Source organism: Gobius niger, assembly GCF_951799975.1.
Source record: "Gobius niger genome assembly, chromosome: 20".
Classification (NCBI taxonomy): domain Eukaryota; kingdom Metazoa; phylum Chordata; class Actinopteri; order Gobiiformes; family Gobiidae; genus Gobius; species Gobius niger.
The window spans coordinates 18,979,580-18,998,371 of record NC_136871.1 but is presented as its reverse complement, the minus strand read 5'-3'; the positions used below and the strand labels follow the sequence as shown (position 1 = coordinate 18,998,371).

The 18,792-nt window shown below is 40.6% G+C and overlaps 1 protein-coding gene across 1 annotated transcript in view; it reads right to left on the bottom strand.

Moving 5' to 3' along the window:
• Positions 1-62: 62 nt before the first annotated feature.
• The window catches only part of nav1b (neuron navigator 1b), a 32,791-nt gene continuing 14,061 nt past the window's right edge, over positions 63-18,792 (bottom strand). The window contains exons 4-28 of the mRNA XM_079579026.1: positions 16,230-16,380; positions 15,437-15,731; positions 14,214-14,961; positions 13,556-13,945; positions 13,428-13,469; positions 13,180-13,340; positions 12,642-12,812; positions 12,183-12,235; positions 10,669-10,746; positions 9,622-9,705; positions 9,208-9,319; positions 8,852-8,973; positions 7,463-7,641; positions 7,191-7,347; positions 6,187-6,382; positions 5,962-6,059; positions 5,788-5,883; positions 5,483-5,651; positions 4,567-4,802; positions 4,032-4,186; positions 3,889-3,960; positions 3,540-3,736; positions 3,335-3,453; positions 3,032-3,229; positions 63-2,938 (exon numbers count right to left, since the gene is read on the bottom strand). Of these exons, the coding sequence (XP_079435152.1) occupies positions 2,855-2,938; positions 3,032-3,229; positions 3,335-3,453; positions 3,540-3,736; positions 3,889-3,960; positions 4,032-4,186; positions 4,567-4,802; positions 5,483-5,651; positions 5,788-5,883; positions 5,962-6,059; positions 6,187-6,382; positions 7,191-7,347; positions 7,463-7,641; positions 8,852-8,973; positions 9,208-9,319; positions 9,622-9,705; positions 10,669-10,746; positions 12,183-12,235; positions 12,642-12,812; positions 13,180-13,340; positions 13,428-13,469; positions 13,556-13,945; positions 14,214-14,961; positions 15,437-15,731; positions 16,230-16,380 (4,363 nt within the window). The 3' untranslated portion in view covers positions 63-2,854. The remainder of the gene's footprint in view (positions 2,939-3,031; positions 3,230-3,334; positions 3,454-3,539; positions 3,737-3,888; positions 3,961-4,031; positions 4,187-4,566; positions 4,803-5,482; positions 5,652-5,787; positions 5,884-5,961; positions 6,060-6,186; positions 6,383-7,190; positions 7,348-7,462; positions 7,642-8,851; positions 8,974-9,207; positions 9,320-9,621; positions 9,706-10,668; positions 10,747-12,182; positions 12,236-12,641; positions 12,813-13,179; positions 13,341-13,427; positions 13,470-13,555; positions 13,946-14,213; positions 14,962-15,436; positions 15,732-16,229; positions 16,381-18,792) is intronic.

Genomic DNA, 18,792 nt, shown 5'->3' with positions numbered 1-18,792 from the left:
CAGAAAAGTTGTAAAAGTGCATTTGATCAGTTTTCTGACATGAATACACCCTGTAAATGTACTGTCCTGGTAGGCCTCATAGAGCACATTAATGACATGAAGATATTGAAGATGACAATTGAAAGTAATCAATGAAGTTAAATATAATATGTATTTTATTGATTCCAGCAAACAGTGATAAATGGATGATGAGCCTTAAAAAAAAAAGCATGATCCCGGCATTGGATCCTGTCTCTTCACAAAAAGCCTGCTGCTTTCTCTGCTCTGATTGTAGCCGCATCCAGAATGCTGACCTATTTACAATCTTTACAATGATGTCCTGTACAAAATAACATAATATTTTAGAAAGGAGATTTTGTAGCAAAAAAAAGAAGAAGAAAAAAAAAAAAAAGAAGGTAAGAAATATCAAATATTTGAGTATTACAAGGGAAAACATTTTCTCTTATGCTCTCTCCACAATACAACATTTCTTCTTTTCACACAGTGAGTTTACATGCATTTAGAACATTTTAAAAACATCATTTGCATGTCAGGAACATAATATACTGCATAACATCTCAAAAAAATGAAGAAGGGGGAAAAAAGGACTATACAGTAACCTGCATTGGCCCGCTTACTCTTCTTCAGGCTTATATTGCCTTGTTGCACACAAACCATTCACTAAACATTATATCATCAAAAGACCATCTATATGAAACTGATTATGTTCTCATAATCGTTGCAGAGTTGCACAGCAAACCCCAAAAAAACGTTTACCCTGTCTGTGACACACTGACGCAACCAACATTTTGCTGTTAAGGCTTACAGTACATTATCTTACCCTAATTTAGGCTTACAATATTTTCAGGGATGTAGTTTGGCTCAATGTGGTCCAGTGCAGACATATCAGATAAAAACATGCCATCTTTGCTGAATGCCATTACCAGTAAGTTGCGGTATATTCTTTTTTTTTTTTTTTTTACACTAGGAAGCCTACACAAATCACAGTTAATACAGGCACAATAACCAGTGAGTGGAATGAGATGACCGGGATGTTTGTAAACCAGGTAGCAAGTTCCTATCACATTTTTTTATTTACAACAGAGAAAACACAACCTCGTGGCTGGTTTGGTACTCAGTCACGCCGTGGTACATTTACATACTGGACTACCGGTTTGTGGTCAGTTTGGAGCACAGTGCAGTAACAAAGCCAAAGCCTCTTAAATTGACACTCTTTTGTCAAACTATAAAAAAGTTGAGTGACATTCATTTACAGTAGTTATGTACAAAAGAAAAGCACCTAAACTTATGCCTTACGGATGGATTACTTTGACACAAATTTAACAATGTGTCACTTACAGTAACTCTATTCCTTTTATTTTACATCTTTTTTCTTTTAATCTGTGCTTTTACCTCCCAAACTTGTTTCTAAATATAAATCTGTATGGAGATACACCATAGAATCACTCACAGGACTTTACTGGCTCTACATAATGCGCTTGAGCACTTCTACAACACAGTTCATTATATCCCAGATCTAGTTCACATCTTGGACACTAAACAGTGCTAATTTTAAGTTGAACCTTGACAATGGAGAATTTAAACATCAATTACATGTCACAGTACATGATAATAGGTGACACTGTTCAATAAAATAACTAAGACTAAATGTTGCACATGAATTGAGATAGGTAGTTTTTTTTTTTTCAATTTGCTCTGAGTTTAAGTGTGGCTTGTGATAAGGCTACTTTGAAAGCACCTATGACAATGACTGATACGGTGTAAAAAATCTGATACATTCATAGAAAAAAAAAAACATCAAAGTATTTGGTATAGCATGTTACACATAAAGCAACAAAATAATTTGTACACACAGTATAAATAAACTATTGTTGCCTTTGATTCATATATTTAGCTGAGATAGTTTTAAATATACTGTGCAACAATAGTCAATGAAGGAGAAATAGAAATGTGATATAGATCTGTGAAAACTCTATGATGACATCCAGACAGTCTGAAGTCTCATGAAGTATTATGAATAAGAAATTGAAAGCATTCATCTTTTAATGGACTTTTGTTGTGTTTAACACAGAGAAGGTGATTTAATCACACTGTATATTAAGAAGGTGACTGCTGTATCCATGCAAATAATGAAAAACCTGATATGCATGGTACTAGAGTCAACAATAAAAACGTTAAGGGACACTCCAGTGCTTGAATGTGCAAATGAAATTGGGTTTCATATACCGTATGTAAGAATATGACAGCTTGAATAAACAAGACTTAAAACTGCTGAAGAATGTTGAGACTACAAACAGCCTTAATGAGGACATGGAGAAAGCACCAGAATAGTCAGCTGAAGTTGAAGAGACATCCATGTCTATGTTCATAAGGCTTTGAGTTATAGTTCACCTGCTTTGTTTGTGTTCTGAATTGCATATGTAACTAGTCTTGATATGCACTGTTCATGCTGTCCTACTCTCCAGTGACCAACTAATAATTAGTAACAAATTTGTATTCTAATGAACACTGTAGCGCTCACAGAATGGTCTGTTTAGTGTGTGCTACAGCACAAATCACCTGAAATATAAGTGTGGCATGAGACACTTCAGTGATCCGTTAGCACCAGTTAAGGGGAACTCAAGAAGGTGAATGTCAGTAAACAGCTACTTTTTCTCTATACTGTGTGTATTTTCTATTGAAAGCACTATATCGAAGGGTATTAGAAATGAGAGACACGGGAACAGAAAATCGGATCCCATCAGATCCCAACAGTTATTGGGATTCTAATGTGTTTCTCAATATACACATTCGCACTGGAGTGGACCAAACAAACCCATTATAGCTTATTTCAGAGCTAAATATTAGCTTTTGTTCAAAATTTAGGCAAGTGTGTGTCTTCTTTATCAGGAGATTCAATGTAATTGGCGGCCTCTTGAAGTTTTAAAAGCATTGCCATCTAAACAAAAAAGAGAATGAAAGAAGTGTTCCTCAATTAATAAAATATTCAACCTTGTTTCAAAAGTTAGACGAGAAATGGCATGCACTTTACCAGTGGATCAGATTCCATGGAGCTGGGTGGAGTTTCCTTGTGGGGCCTCTCCTCAATGGCCTGTCCTGGGCTGCTGGAACCAATGTTTGGTGGAGGCAAGTGGAATAGTTTTGCTTGGTCTTGCTGGGCTGAAGGCCAAGGAAGTGTGCCCCTTACCCACTCCACTGGGTCCTCCCAAACCGCCTTCTGCCCATGGACCTGCAGTTGCACAACATACCAGGAAATTTTAATCTATGCATCTGGGGCCCTTAGCAATGTGAAATATGAACTAATGCAATTAAAACCATCATAAACATTTAGAACCTTGAAGCCGTCCTTTGCTCCCTCTTGTAAGTATGGAATAATAGAATGGTTCCAAAGGTCAATGAACCAAGAGCGGAACTCCTCCACAGTCACCGGGCAGGACAGGAAAAAGCAAGGCCCTACGGAAAATACATCTCATCAACATTCTGCATTCAAATACATTCCTTGCTAAATTAAAGTGATGGGTATATATATATATATATACCTATAAGAAAGTCAGATGTGCTGTGCTTTTCCAGGAACGTGTGCAAGTGATACCAGAGTTTGGGCAACCAGTCCAGGACACGTATCAGGTCTTCATTAGTCAAATTTCTCTCATCTTCAGACTCCATCATCTTCCTGTGCAGGTAGCGGACCAAGAAGCCATTGGCAGGCTCCACATTGTTGGAGAAGGTAACCATCCTAAAACACATCAGAATTGTTATACATTTTTATTACAGTGAGTGTAGCGTGAGGTCAGATGCTGTAAGTAGATACTGTTTACTAGATTTGTTTACACAGAGATGCATTGATTTGTTTACACTGCACGCAGCTGAACGCAATGAAAACAACACCTGAAACTGAGATGAAGTCCATGGTTTGCGGTCATCTTGACAGGCTGATTGCTTGTCCCTATAATGTAGGGACTGCAATGAAAGCAGAAAATGTTAAACACCCCGCGATATTTGATATAAATGAAACAAATGATTGAACTGACCATTTGTGGTATTTGCAGGTAAGAGCACCATTCACTAGCTCACTGAGTGACGCAGTGTCATGTATGTCGTCAAGAATCACGACCAGCGGAATCTGTGAAGCACTGGTTTCCCGGTCTATTTCATTTGCCAGATTTGAAAGATAAAGCTGCAGATCCTGGCAAAGGGAAAACAGAAAAAGTGCACACGAGGTTCAGGAAGCACTCACACCCATCTACAGGTTCTATTGTTATTATGTTGAAGTCTGATACAGAAAATATTCATGTATTCTCAATATATATTTCACGGTTATTATATTTGCATTATGATAAACATTCAAAAGCTGCTACTGAGAGGATCATGGATCATATATACCTGTACATCAATACATTCACCTTTTATTTATGTGCTTGTAAATTAAAGAAAATAACAAATAGAAAAGAAAATTATGTTATTTTAGAATCAGGCAGGTACATGAGAAAAATAAATCGTAAAAATAAATAAACTAAATGTATTGTTACATGTTTTAATGGTATACAAATACTTAAACTGTTGTACCTTGCATGACTGACGATGCATGTTGAAAGTTACAACAATGCCCTCTGTGACCTCCCGGGCGCTGCGGTCAACCAGGTACTCAGCCAGTCGGGATGCCAGGTAGGTCTTACCCGTCCCGCTCGGACCGGACAAAATGAGCCGGCGATGCTTGAGGATAAGACTGATGTAGTGCTGCATCATAGGTTTCGGAATGAGGGTTTCAAAGACCAAACTGTCCACACATTTCTCCTTCAAGCCTAAACAACAACAGACAACATCAGATTTTAATATTTTCAGCAGATGGTTCAGGCATAAAGACAGTTTTTTTCCCCCTAACACTGCAATGAATAGATTTGATCATGATTCCATTTAAATTTGAAATTTGCACCACTGTCCAAGTTCATGTTGGCACTTCAGAGATACTCAATTAGCCGCAGTGAATTGTTAACATGTTGAAAGAAATTTAGACAGATCTACTTTGGAAGTTGAAAAATATTTCTTTCACCTTGCAAAGCCTCAATAAGCAACATGCTGCTAAAATATTTAGCTCTAAAAATACCTACGCATCAAGTATAGGGACTGATTGCACCCCCACCAGGCTACAGACGTCTAAAGTTCCTTCTCGCCATTTCTGGGGCCCACGTGTCTAAAGGGAGTCAAGCTGCTGGCCCTCTTTGAATCTGAGCTACGACTAGATCAAGTTGCTGAGAGCACGGTCGAGTCGGCCACTGCTTCACCAGCTCTCCGAGCACTTCGGTATATTCATTCCAACATGCACAAGTGGAGAGGAGCCGGCTAGAAAACACTCCAAGATTGAGTGATAGCTGTATATCGCACGTGATTTTAGGTAGGGTTCAGCTTCACAGGATGCAAATTTCATTAAAAAAAAAAAAAGTATTACAAGAGTAGGATTTGAACACACAACATTTTTACATACCTTTCAGTGCCACTGTGATGCTGCTTGGACCTCGAGACATGCAGCGAGATGGCTGTGTTTCAGGCACTTCTCCTCCCAGAACCCTCTTGATATGACCGATACTATAGCTGTAGATGGAGTCTGTAGACAGCCCAAGACTGGAGGTGGGGTCCACTTTAGTGATGTACACCTGCAGATTATAAAACGGTGCCAAAACATACAGCACGTCCCGATGAGTTCTCAATTAGATTTGTGAAGAGATTTCCAACCCTATCTTACAAAGCAAAAGGCATTCATCTTATAATTGAGGATATAATTTTCAGCACCTTGAAAGCCTGGCTGACAGCCGAATCCAACATGGTCCAGTCCATCCTGCCGTTTAACCTGATCGTGCCAATGAAGAACTCCTGCTGTTTCACATCCTGTTGACACATTTTGCAATGCGAAAATTAACCCGACAATTGTGAAGTATTTCAAATATCTAAATAAATCTTTCTTACATCTTTGAAAACATGTAACTTTGCCACACAAACCACCACCCTGACTCGGTGATCATCTCTTTGAGTGGAATGGCTGAGAGAATCGGAACTGAAGACATCTACATGACATAAGAAACACCAGAAATGTTTGTAATCAATACCATGAATATCATACTATTATATTATTATGTGACATTAACTTGGTGTTCTTATTGATTGACTGCGGAATCCTTTTAACAATGGTACCTGAACTGCCCTCACTCAGCCCCCTGCTGTAGCTTTTGGGCAGCTGCATTGCTACAGATTGACGTGGGGATGAATTTCCAAGTGCAGTGAGGCCTGAGGACTGGGACGCAGAGCTGGAGGGTCCAGGAGATGGACAGGGAGAGACACCACCTGTCTTTAGTTGGTCATTTTCAGTCTTCAGTTTCTCCACTGTCCTCTATGGGGAAAAAAAGGATATGCACAAAATCAACAGCTGGTCTATTAGGAGTGTGACAGTATATCGATTTTCCAATATTATATTTCCAATATCACAATATTTTGTGGGACGATACGATGCCGATGCTTTTTATTCCGATATCGACACTTTTGATGAAGTTATGCATATTAATGAGCAACATCATGCATATTCATGCAGCAGCGGTGCTCCACTGTTTTTACAGTCAATAGAGGCCAACAATGATCGAGAATTCAGTCAGGACAGCAGGGGGCAACACTACAGTTTTATGCAATTGGACCAAATACTGTCACACAAATAAATAACTTTTAATGATAGTTTGTATATTTATATATTTAATTTGAGGTTGATTTATTCCTTTTTAAATAGGACTGTGATTTCTTGTTTATTTAAATGTATAGGAAGTCACTGAGGCCCATTTTCAGTGTGTAAGTCGGGATAATTTATAGAAATAGAAAATAGGGGTACAAAGCACATGAAAAGAAATATAAATGATGAATAATATGTAATGGCTTAAAGTAGAAAGTTTATTTTTTAATCATGATGTATCGTATGTTATTTTTGGGCAATATATCGATTATGGCAGTATCGGCGTATCGTGAGATAATCATAATCGTAAGCCATGTATCGCGTATTGTATCGTATGGTATCGTGAGGTACCCACAGGTTCCCACCCCTATGGTCTATGGTGCTTCTTAAAACATAGACATCATAATGTATTCGACAAGGATGAGTCCTTTTACATTATTGTGAATAAAAACACTTGATCAGATGTTTGCGCTGTACAGACCTGCATATTGGTCATGGTATCCTGTAGTTGCTCCAGCTGATGGGCAGAGCTCAGGGCCTCGAGGCGGATGTCTGTCAGCTTGCGCTCCTTCTCCCACAGCTCTGAGCGTAAGTCCGACACCACCTTCTCATCCTTCCCCTCTACCCCTTCACACAGTCTGAGGATACGCAACACGAACAATGTAAGTGTTAATGTGACACGGATCGTCGGACTAACAACATGAGGTGCATTTAGATTAAGCTCCTCTCGTAAACATCAGTGACAATCCTTACCCCAATGATGACGCAGATGTTGAGGATTTCATAGATGGTGTGGGGTTTTCCAGTTCACGATGGACTTTAGGAGAGGGAGGAGCGGAGGACTCTGGGGTAGCGATCTCCTCAATGTCAGCATATGAGCCTGATGCCTTTGACCCCTTCTTACTGAACGCCTTGTTGAAGGAGCTGCGTAACTGCAAGACCATTTAAGACTGTTATAAGGAGTCCTGTGTTATTGCAATGCAGTAATGGACTCATCGCTTCATTCAGGGGTGAACGTTATGATACTGTAAGTATAAAAAAATATCGCAACTTGCACAGAGTATAGGTCACAGCTTCCATTTGATCGTGATGCACTTAGTAGCTTTATATTGCTCTAAGAAAGAACTTAATTCTTCTTCTGTGGCCTTACACGTCAAAGTTAAAAGAAAATCAGTCAGGTATTGGAAAAGAGATATGCAATCTTTATAAAAACACGTTTTGATGCTGTTGGTCATCAAAATTTAAAATAAGTAAAAAAGTGACACACAATAAAATTAAAAAAAAGAAATAAAAAAGGGGGGAAATTGAGAAAAAAGTTTAAAAAAAATCGGGGTAAATTTGAAAAAAACAACTTGAAATCAATATGGAAGCATTTTGAAAAAAGAGGAAGAAAAATAGGCAAACAAAGTGGAAAAATTGGGGTAAATTTGGGAATTAAATTGGAAAATTTGGGGGAAAGAATAAATATTGCAAAAATTGGGGAAAATCACGGAAAAAAATGGGTTTTTTTTCCGCCCCCTTTTGTGGTTAAAGGAACTTTCTCTGTTGCTTCACCTCAAACAAATAATTCAAATGTAAACTATATTAAATGGAAGGAAAAGGAATAAATTAAAATGATTCATCTGTGACAAATAATTTAGTATACAAAGGTATCGAAAACCAAGTATCGTAGAAGGAGACCATTAGATGCCGTGTGTTTGAGTAATGAAACACAAAACACGCCCGAATCACAATATAACAATCTCACCACTTTGGCAGATCATCACAAGATCAGATCACCATTTGATTTTATATTGGAAAATCACCCACTTCTAATTTGAGTAATACACAGGGGACAAATAACAGGGATGAATTACGGCTGAACGTGTATGACTCATTTGGCACATGCAGTCCTGTGGGTAAGATGTTTAGGGTTTATTTACTAGCAACAACACTCACCTCAAAGACCTAAAATAAAAGTCAGGGCAGCATGAGGGAGAGACCAGAGTCATACCAGTGGCATTGATAACAGATTTAAACCAAGGAGGGAATCACACTCATGCAAGGAAAAGAATCCGGGGACAACATATGACGTCACTGATTTCGCTTTGTTTATGATCTGATTGAAAACTGTCAACATCACGGTATCCAAGTTCCCCTTACCCAGCTTTTCTTTTTCTTCTTTTTGGCCTCCTGTTCCTTTAAACTGCCCATGCTGGAATGACTGGTTGTGCTGGCGAGGCTGGAGATGCTCTCGGAGGAATTCTGTCGATTGATCAACATCTCTACACAAAGTATAGAAAGCATTAGTGCAATATGATACAGCAAAGCAATGAACGCTTCTTTGTAGGGCAACATTTTCACATAGATAAAAGAAAGTGCATACAATTACAGTTACAAAGATAAAATCAATAACACTTAAATATCTAATATGAAATTAGATTGCTAAATTAAATCAAAGTGAAAAGTGCAGATAAATTGCTTTCAGTTGTCAATCTTCTAGAATAGTTAATTATTACCTTTTGGTGCAATGTCAGGATTATTGAGAGCCCCTTGAATGATTTCTTGTGCCTCTGTGTTTTTGGCCTGCAGAATATCAATGGTGTCCTTAAGTTCTGTGAGTTCAGAATCCTGCAAAGGGAATTATGGGTAAGTGCCGCACATTATCTCACAGGCCGGTAACTGAACCGAGATTGTACGAGACTCAGGACGGTGGAATGTCTATCTCAATGACAGGCTGTGATGAGTAACTGGTGACAGTCCTACACGCAAATCTGTGACCAACATTCTTCATGGAATTTGTGAAATGCCAAAAGGTAAGCGTTGGCAAGGTGATTAGCAGTCAGAAAGTCCACAGGCATGTTAAAATGCTAAGTCTTTTCTAATGCTGAACGCGGGGCATGGAGCTCATCATCAGTGATAACATGAAATACCTTCTGGTCTGAGGACACCGACAGCGTCTGCAGCCGAGCCGTCATCAGTGCCAGGCTCTGCTCAAAAGCAGCGACCAGATTAGCCTTTAGACAAACACAGATAAAGATATACAAAATTAGTCCACAATCTCAATACTCACAGTGACCAATTTAGACAGACAGCTGGAGATGATGTCCGAAATAGGAGGAGTTTTGGTGATGCAGATAAGAAATGTTGTAGAACTGCTTAAAACACATTGAACTTATGATAGTGTCGAGAAAATAATAAAATTAAATGCTTAAGCAAAATGACACGTACAAAATATATATATATTATAGTTATAAGTTATCATGCATTAACCAGAGATATAGTCGAGTCATGATTTTTTGAGTCCAAGAAACCTTCAAGTCCGCACTGTTCTAATCATTCATTTCAGACTCCTCCAAGTCGACTCCAAGTCCAAATTAAATTTTTCAGCTTCCCAGTCCAAGTTCTGAATGTGCACGTCCAATTTCAAGTGAAGTAACTATCACCTCATCCAGTTCTGATAGCATTTAACTACCCACAAATCACTGCCCTTAGTCAAGTCCCAGTCCTAAGTTACTACATCTCTGGCATAATCAACAACAGTCAGTGAAATATTTCTGAAGAATTAGTGAGCTGTCAGCCTTTGGGCAACAAACCTGTCCTATCTGCAACAGCAGCATCCAGTGAGCAGGTCAGTGTGAAGCAGTCCATTGTAATAAATCAAGGAATAAAAAGAAAGGGAGCATTAGGGGAAGAAATGAAAGATAAAATATGCATACAGGAGAAAAGAGAAGATTATAATTCCTTATTAATAAGGAATGGCAATGTGGGGTAACACTGCAGCCTATGCTCAGCAGTAATTAAACTATTGTATGTGCCAATGTGAAAAGTAAATACAAATAGATAATTCCAGGTGGACTTCATTGCATTAACAACAACAGTAAGTCATATAAGTGAGAAGGAAAAAAGATCCAGTTCAGTTCATTACTCCCTCTGTTAATCAAAGAAAGACAGCAAAGAAAACTCCCATAAACACGTACGTTGGCAGAAAGCTGCATGGTGAGGTTCGCGACCTTCTCCTGGGAACACTCGAGTTCTCTTCTCAACATACGGATTTGCTGTAAACACAAGCAAACTTATATTTCAGAAAAATCAACTATTTACTTTGTATACTTAATGCAAATATAGGTATAAAATATTAATATTCATTGATTACATGAGCAGTGGTTCTAAAACTGTCTTAACAAATAAGAATTGTTACTGTACAGGATTAGTGGATCCAATCTGATTACGTTTAGATCATCAGACACATGTCATTTAGTTACTGGTCATTTATTTTTGTTTTAGTCCTCATTTCCTTTGCTTTTGAACAAGTTTATCCAGGATAAATATAAATAATAATATAATGTATATATATATGACAAAAAACAAGTCTGTGTACTCTTAGACATGATTTTTCAAGTTAACATGTGACTTGGAAAGCAACAAATCCTTCACAAAAAAAGATGAAAAAACAATTGAGGACCACTGTGTAAAAGTGTTCATGCAAAATATGAACGTGTTATTATTAGAAGGCATACGATGGAGATGGGACACTGTATTCCAGATAACATGAGCTGTGTTATAACACGGGCACACTCCACACACAACAAAATGATAAGAGCTGACGAGTGAGGCTACAGGAAATGACAAATGACACACAATATGAGAGCGACAGCGCAGCGGCCTTACCTCGCCTTGTATCCTCTCCTCATTCTACAGAAAGCATGGTAAAAATACACAATAAAGGCTGGTTGGGTGGTCTCGGTATACATATGTTGTGTGCTTTTTAAACTGAAGGTACTTTATACTCACATTTCAAAACAATATTGAAACGTAATTGTTAAAATTGTTCTATATAGATGCACTACTACAATCATAAATCAGTTAAAATATCACAACCTAAATTATTTCTTTAAAGCAGAACTAAGTAACTCATGCCCCTAGAGGCCATAAGCGCCACTGCAGGTGTCGTAGCAGGTTGCGTTTTTTACTCATTAATTGTCCGTGAGAGTAAATACTACGTTGACAAAAAGTCAAAGGGAGAGAGGGATATTGTACATCCAATTACACAATGGAGAGTTTTTTTTCACGCAACGTTGGCTGTAAATACTGTTTATGTGGTGCTAGCCTGCAGATAGCTTTGTCCGTTAGCCTGTTAGCTTCTTTTTTGTGATTCTATTAGTGTGTATTGCGCCTCCAACCCGGTGGCAGGAAAGTTGCAGTTGTGGTTTTCTGGCCAGAGACACCAGGGGAAGATGAAAGACCCCCCAATCATCCCCTCAACACTTGTATTACCCCCAGAGGGACTGTGGAAAGGATTTACTAAGGTAAACAAATAACTTAGTACTGCTTTAAAATGATTCTGGCTTGAAAAATTGCATATTCATAACAATTATAAAACAAACAAATTCTTGTTTCATGAGTACATTGCTGTAAAAACAGTAAATTCAGTTTTACACTGTAATTGCTTCATGTGTCTTCTTGTACATTGTTCTTGAAGAGGAATACTTACAGACGAATAATTGGATGAAGCATTTGATGCCAAAGACAATACAGAGCCATGGACTGAAAAAGACACAAGAGCATAAGAAAATAATTTAAAAAAAAAACAAGTTTTTTCTTTGCTTCATCTGACGCAGTGGTTCTCAACCTGGGGGTCGCGAGACAAATTTGGGAGGTCGCCAGATCATTTAGATAAAATAGCCATATTTTCATTAGCATATAATGTGATATTTTATTGTAGCATGTGTTTGCTATTGTACCAGAGTGCCATTATTTGTTCGTTATTTGATTAATTTCATTTTAGCCATTTTTCTTTCTTGTTTTTTAAGAATTATGTAGGCTATTATTTCTATTTCTCACGGTGTGACCCGAGCGGGGGTCACGAACCCTTTAACTGTTAAAATGGGGGTCGCGATGCCAAAAGGTTGAGAACCACTGATCTGACGCATTGGAGTTTACAGTATCTCACCATCTTCCCCTGTTTCACGGAAAGACCCTGAACGCATCATGCTTTTGGGCCGGTCTGCCAGGGCCATACTGCTGCCCAGGGGGGAAGTTCCATACAGATCACAGGAGTCACTTGGGGGGCCTATGCTGTTGGAGCGAGATATCCTCGGGGTGCCACTGGAAATGGGGGCAACTAAAACATAAGAAATGCACTTTGAGTCAGAAAATCCAAGGCCTTAAGTTGAGCATGGAATACAGCGAGCAGTGGTACCTATTTGTTGAGTCAGTGAAAGGCAACACTACAGGTCTACAACACTGATAAATATAGCCTGACTTGACCGACATTTGCTTCCATGGCAAGCCTTTCCTCACGGTATATGAGTTAGAGTAGAAATTCATTATTGTTTGTATTTACATAATCATTTAGTGAGTTTGTCATAATCATAATCATAATATGTCAACAACACGTTCACCAAAGTAAATCTTTTTTTTATCTTGTTTGACTCTTTAAATTTATTCATCCAAGGTCATATTCTGGAGGTCCTACAGGACAGACTCACCCACATTGGTGAGTGGAACCTTGCCTGTGGTTGAGTGGAGGGGGCGGGTAGGAGAGGGCAGCTGAGGAGGACTATCACCGTCTGTCATACTCATTATGGTGTGAGAGTGGCGCCTCCCTGGTTTGCTTCCTTCACTCTCTGACAGACTTGAACTGCAGCGTCTGGGATAAAGAAAGAATGTTACCTTTGAAAATGCAAATAAAAAGACTGTGATCTTTTAGTAGGGGTGGGGGGGAGATTGGACTTACTCTAAGCCTTTCTTAGGAAATGTGTTCCTGTCTGTTTGAAGGCTGCACAGAGAACGCAGAACATTAATTACACTGTTTGGTACATTTTTCTTCTCTTCATTTTCTTTGCAAAGCACAAGCCGCTGTACCTGTCTTGTAGTGATGTCCTGGTTACGGACCCCCAGGTGCCTGTGCCCCGTTGTTCTTTGTCTTGCATGTCAGTGATGCCAAACCTGGCACTCGAGGGCACACTCATCTGCAGCGGCAGGGACTCCAGGCTGCGGTGCATGCCCGACAGTTTGGGGTAGAGAAGCGGTGACCCGGTGCGACTCTCATAGCAGCTGGAGGAGTCCAGGTGGAGCACAGGCGCCGGGCTGGGAGTGAGGCGGCCTCCGGAGTGACAGCCTGCCAGGTCCTGGAGCTTAGAGTACGGGGGTACTTTGGGAGGGAGGTCATGGATGGTCACACAGGAGTCAAGGCTGTTGGAGTTCATCTTGTCCAGGTGTGCCAGGCTGGGTGGATGGCAAAATGACTTCATTCTATATTAGCAACAAACAAATGCAAAGCCATTAGACGCAATTACTTCATTTGATTTGATTTGCTTTTGACAATCGACCTCTATCGTCATGAATCCCCCATATGCAGTATAGTCCCTTCATTTAGCGTATCAAGAAAATAGCATTAACATGTATAGCATGATCTGGGATATGCATCAACATAATGGAATATACAGAAAGTTTGGTTGACTGTGAGTGACTCTTATCAACAATGAGTAAAAAAAAGGCCAGTTACTGAGTGAATAAAGACCTTGGTGTTGTAGGTGATGAGAGATCAGGGTATTTGCTGCTGCTGGTGCGTCTGAGCCCATGCAGTTTCATTGGCTCCTCTGTGCATTGTGACTGAGAGTCGTCTCCTTTCAGAGAACCACAGTCTATGTCTGCACCCACAGCCTTGGCTTTGGCTCTTTCCTTCTCCTTCTCTCGGTCAGTCTGATTCACTGGGCCGGATATTGTGCGATTAGTCATTTTCCCGCTGCAGTTGCTGGGTTCTTTGACCCGTGGCCCTGCAGTGCCAATGGACATCGGCTTAAGACTCAACAGGCTGGGGTCAACAATCCCACTGGGAGGACGAGATGCTGGTCGCCCGATGACACTGAGTGTACTTGATTTGGCAGGTCGGGGCAGGCTGCGATACTGAATACTATTCCGGGCATTGGGCCCCAGGAAGCCCTGCTCACTGCCTGCATCAAAACTGTTTTTACGGCCTGTTGGTGCCCCCACTGGCTTCACCGGGATGCCAGATGACTTGGGGCTTTTGCCCAGAGTAGAAGATCCACTGGAGATGGTGGCTCCCCCTGCTGTCAGGACAGTAGCGGTACCAGTGGCTGTGGGCTTTTTGTAACCAAATGAGGCTCCAGCAGTGGGCTTGACTAGACCTGAAGGAGGTTTGCGGTATTCTCCATGGTGATCCTTGCCAGCATCAGACCGAGACCGCTGAAGACCAGCCGTTTTGACAGAAATCCGAGATTTGTCCTGTGGCTTTTCACTTTTAGGGGCTGCACAGACAAAAACAACATGTTATTAATAGAAATATTATTTTCTGAACCATTATGCAACCAGACTGTTGGAGAATTTTCTATTGGGGTTAGCTCAGGTAACTTCAATAAAATATTACCCACAGCCTGGATTGAAACAGATGGACAGTAACAAATCACTTCAGACAGAAATGTTCAGTCAGCATAGTCTTTGTTCTGATCAACTTTAAATCCAAAGAAGCTCTAAGTATATGTGAGAAGGGAAATAAACAGCTAGATTTAGTAGCTTTTACATACCCAAGCCCTGATATAAGCCTGAATCACGGGCTGTATGAACATTAATCTTTGTGCTTACCCCATAAAATGCATTCCAGTATTATCACCGGAGTAGTTTGTGGGATTGGTGAATGAGTGCACTAAATATGTAGTTAGAAAACTTATTGCCAGTATATTGTGTGCCAGGGAAACTGAAATTATGCTTCTGAGATCTGCTTACCTACTACTTTAAGCATGCTCTGGGAGGTGTGGGTGATGGGAGAGGTCACTCCGACAGGGGGATTTCTGCCTTTCCTGAAGCTCCCCGGCTGCCCTAAACTCTGGGGCTTCTTGGCTTCTCCCTTGCCAAAGTCCTCGCTTAAACTCGGGGGCTTCTTCCTCCACTTGCTCGGCGCTTCGGACTTGAGGCTTCCTGTGTGAAAGCTGGCCCGGTCGAGCTTATAGCTGGATTTGTCCTCGCTGTACCATGAAAGTCCACTCTCCACCAGGGAGCGCTTTTCTGCATCTGTGCGGAGCTGAGGAGGGCAGAGCACAGGGGGCACAGTAAGGGTAAAAAACATCAGGCATGGTTTGCGTTATCTATGGAAATAAGCGTTCACTGTTGTGCTAATCTTTCGCCTCATCTAAGTCGCATTCCTAGGAATGTGCAGTTGGAGATATGGAGATTAAAGAAAGCACTGTGCGAAATAGAAAACACTTTTGGGGCATTGAAAAGATACAACTGAGGACAAATGGGTATGCTGTATTTTGGCTCAGAGTACGCTGACAGATGGTCCATGAAGTGTTGTTCAGTTTCTTTGAGTGTGAAGTTGTTCCTAGTTGTTTTCCTTGCCAAAATGCATGCTCTTGGTGTGAGTAATACAAACATACCACAGAAACATGTACAATATGTGTAAAACATTGAAGGAACATTCACAGCATTTGCTCAGAATCCACCCCCTACAAAGAAAGTAATACTGTAACGGAAGCCAGCCTAAAATCCACGCCGTTGCCTATATGTTAAGTTTGCTCACCATGGCAGAGGAGGCTCGCCTGGATCCTAACGGCGTGCTCGGGAGCGAGTTTAGGGACGAGCTGGCGTTGAACTCCTCCGAGCTGATATTCTCTGAGCCTTCTCCGTCGCCATCGCTGAGGCCACTGCTGATCGAGCTGCTCTCATCCCACCTGAAACAAAACAATACCCACACACAATAGGTCTACGATGAACAGCGTTTTAATCAGGGCAGAAAAGAGGAAAAACTGGAGGCCATCTGTCTACAGTAAGTTGTCCTTGCAGGAGACCACATGCTCAAACAAGCAAGTAATTTGAAAATGGGCGCATCTGCTTGGACGTGGTAATAGCAACCAGCCATATGGTGACTAAGGCTTCAATGGCGATATTGTTAAGACTCTGAAATTACAATGGTTTTCACCACACCCAAAATATGCAATCGATGAACCCAAACCAGTGCTCTGAACATGCACCTCACTATCAGAACCCATTTAAAGTGATATGCTAATATGTAGTAACCTTTATAAGGATTTGGCATTATGTCAACTTCCCACAGCCTGATGATACCCCCATTTATCTTGCCTTGTGACTCAAAATGAAGTACAAAACATGTACAGACATCTAAAAGTGTATCAGCTTGTGCAGAGCTTCTTCTTGACTTAAGAGGAACAAATCATGCAGAAACAGAATGTGTCAGTAACCTGGTATTCTGCGCAAACAAAAAGACATTTACTGACTTCTGTCCTTAAACACAGTCTATAAAGAGTACATTTTAAACCCATAGCAGTTTAACAGCTGTAGCCGCTACACGAGGATGGTGAGGCTTTAAAATTTATGGCTTACCACTTTTAGATTCAGCAGTACTAATGCCTTGTTAAATTTACAAGTTGTGGAGCTACTGAATGCAAGTCCGGCCGTGATTACTGCATGTTCCCCATCATTACCATTGGCAACCGCGAATGGTAATCAAGTTGAAGCTGGCTCACAAAAAAAAGAAAGAAAAAAAAACGATTGCAGAGCGAAGGTGCTTTAAAGCTGAGTCACTGCGGGAGCTTTTCACTTTCGGCTGCCTTCCCTCGACTGAGAGGAGCAGCTCTTTGTGGGTGTGCAGTCTGCAATTAGCGAAAGGAATGGAACAAGGAAGTGCACTCAAAAAAAAACAGAGGAAGATAAAAATGTCCTACACACTTTTGGAAATAGGTTTAATCACATGGTTTTATGGCCACAGCTGTAAAACGAAGCCCATCGGTGTTGAAACTCTGGTGCACATCCACGGAAGATTTATGGAAAACAGTGTCGGAAATGTATTCAACGCTTCCTGAAACAAACACCAGTGCGGTCATTTAGACGTTTTGAAATATCAAGTCCCGCATTGATTGTTTTTGTTTCCATCACCCCCACATGTGGATTGCAAGTATGTGGTGTTTGAACAATACCAGCACTGAGTCAGCTGAGACAGACATGAACAATCCAGAGTCAGGGTGAGTGGATTCTGAATGAGGTTATTCCAACTGTCTGCTCCCAGAGGTGCAGCCCAGAAACACAGTGGGAGTGTGTCAGATTGTGCTTACTTTTGTACAGGGTGGCAATTAGGCTGTGTGTGTTTATTGGCTTGCCTCCAACGCTTCTTTTGATTTTATGCAGCTAGCTCCTAATCATTTTTGATTCGGACTATGCTTTGGTTAAAAAAAGGTGCGCTTTGGGTGAACAGCCAGCCCAAGACCTGTTAGTCTGCTTTGGCAGGTGGCATGCTGAAACAAGGATATGGACAACGGCACGAATTGGGAGGAAAATACAAAATATATTCAAGTTCCATACTGGCCAGACAGAAAGCGGTTTTAAATGAAGATAAAGGAACCTTACAATGCCAGCCTTTTCATTCATCAGAAGTACAAGACACAACAAGACAAAACACACACATTTCAAGGCTAAAGCAGTACAAAAAAAGTAGACTAGTCCACTGACTTTACCTTGTTGTAAAATGTGCCCTTCTAGCTCCTGCTGCTGACGGCAAAGGTGACACCTTTCCAACTAAAATGCGCCCGTTCATTTGTCCCGTTTCTCGAGCTTAACAGTTTTCCAGGTCTTGTGAATGCCAGGGCACATAAACTGAGAGAAGAAAACGACCCTTCCCTCAGCCTCAGCCTGGAGCAGACTGGTCTGGTGCTTCAAAGGGAGCAGTGACTCCCCTTCCGCAGAGAGCAGCGGGATGACGAGCGGCCGGAGGAGAGGCAGGAGCTCAGCGTGATGCTAAACGGGTTTCTACTGAGAAGGGCCACGGCACGCTTTTTTTCTATAAACTATGATCGCTCAATGCACTTAATGTAGAGGCAAATTATTCAAACATAAAACAATCTGATCTGAACTAAATAAGCGTAAAATTGCACAGGTGAATGTACTGGAGTAACTTACTCACTTACAAAATGTCTTTGAGCTTTGAACAAATGTATACACCCAAACAAACCTATGTTACAGCTTGGTAAACAATGACTGTTCTTTAGCCAAGATTGTGTCATGTGATCTAATTTGACCTAATACAAAGTAATTACTGAAAATAGTCCGACAACAACTTTCTTTGACTGTAA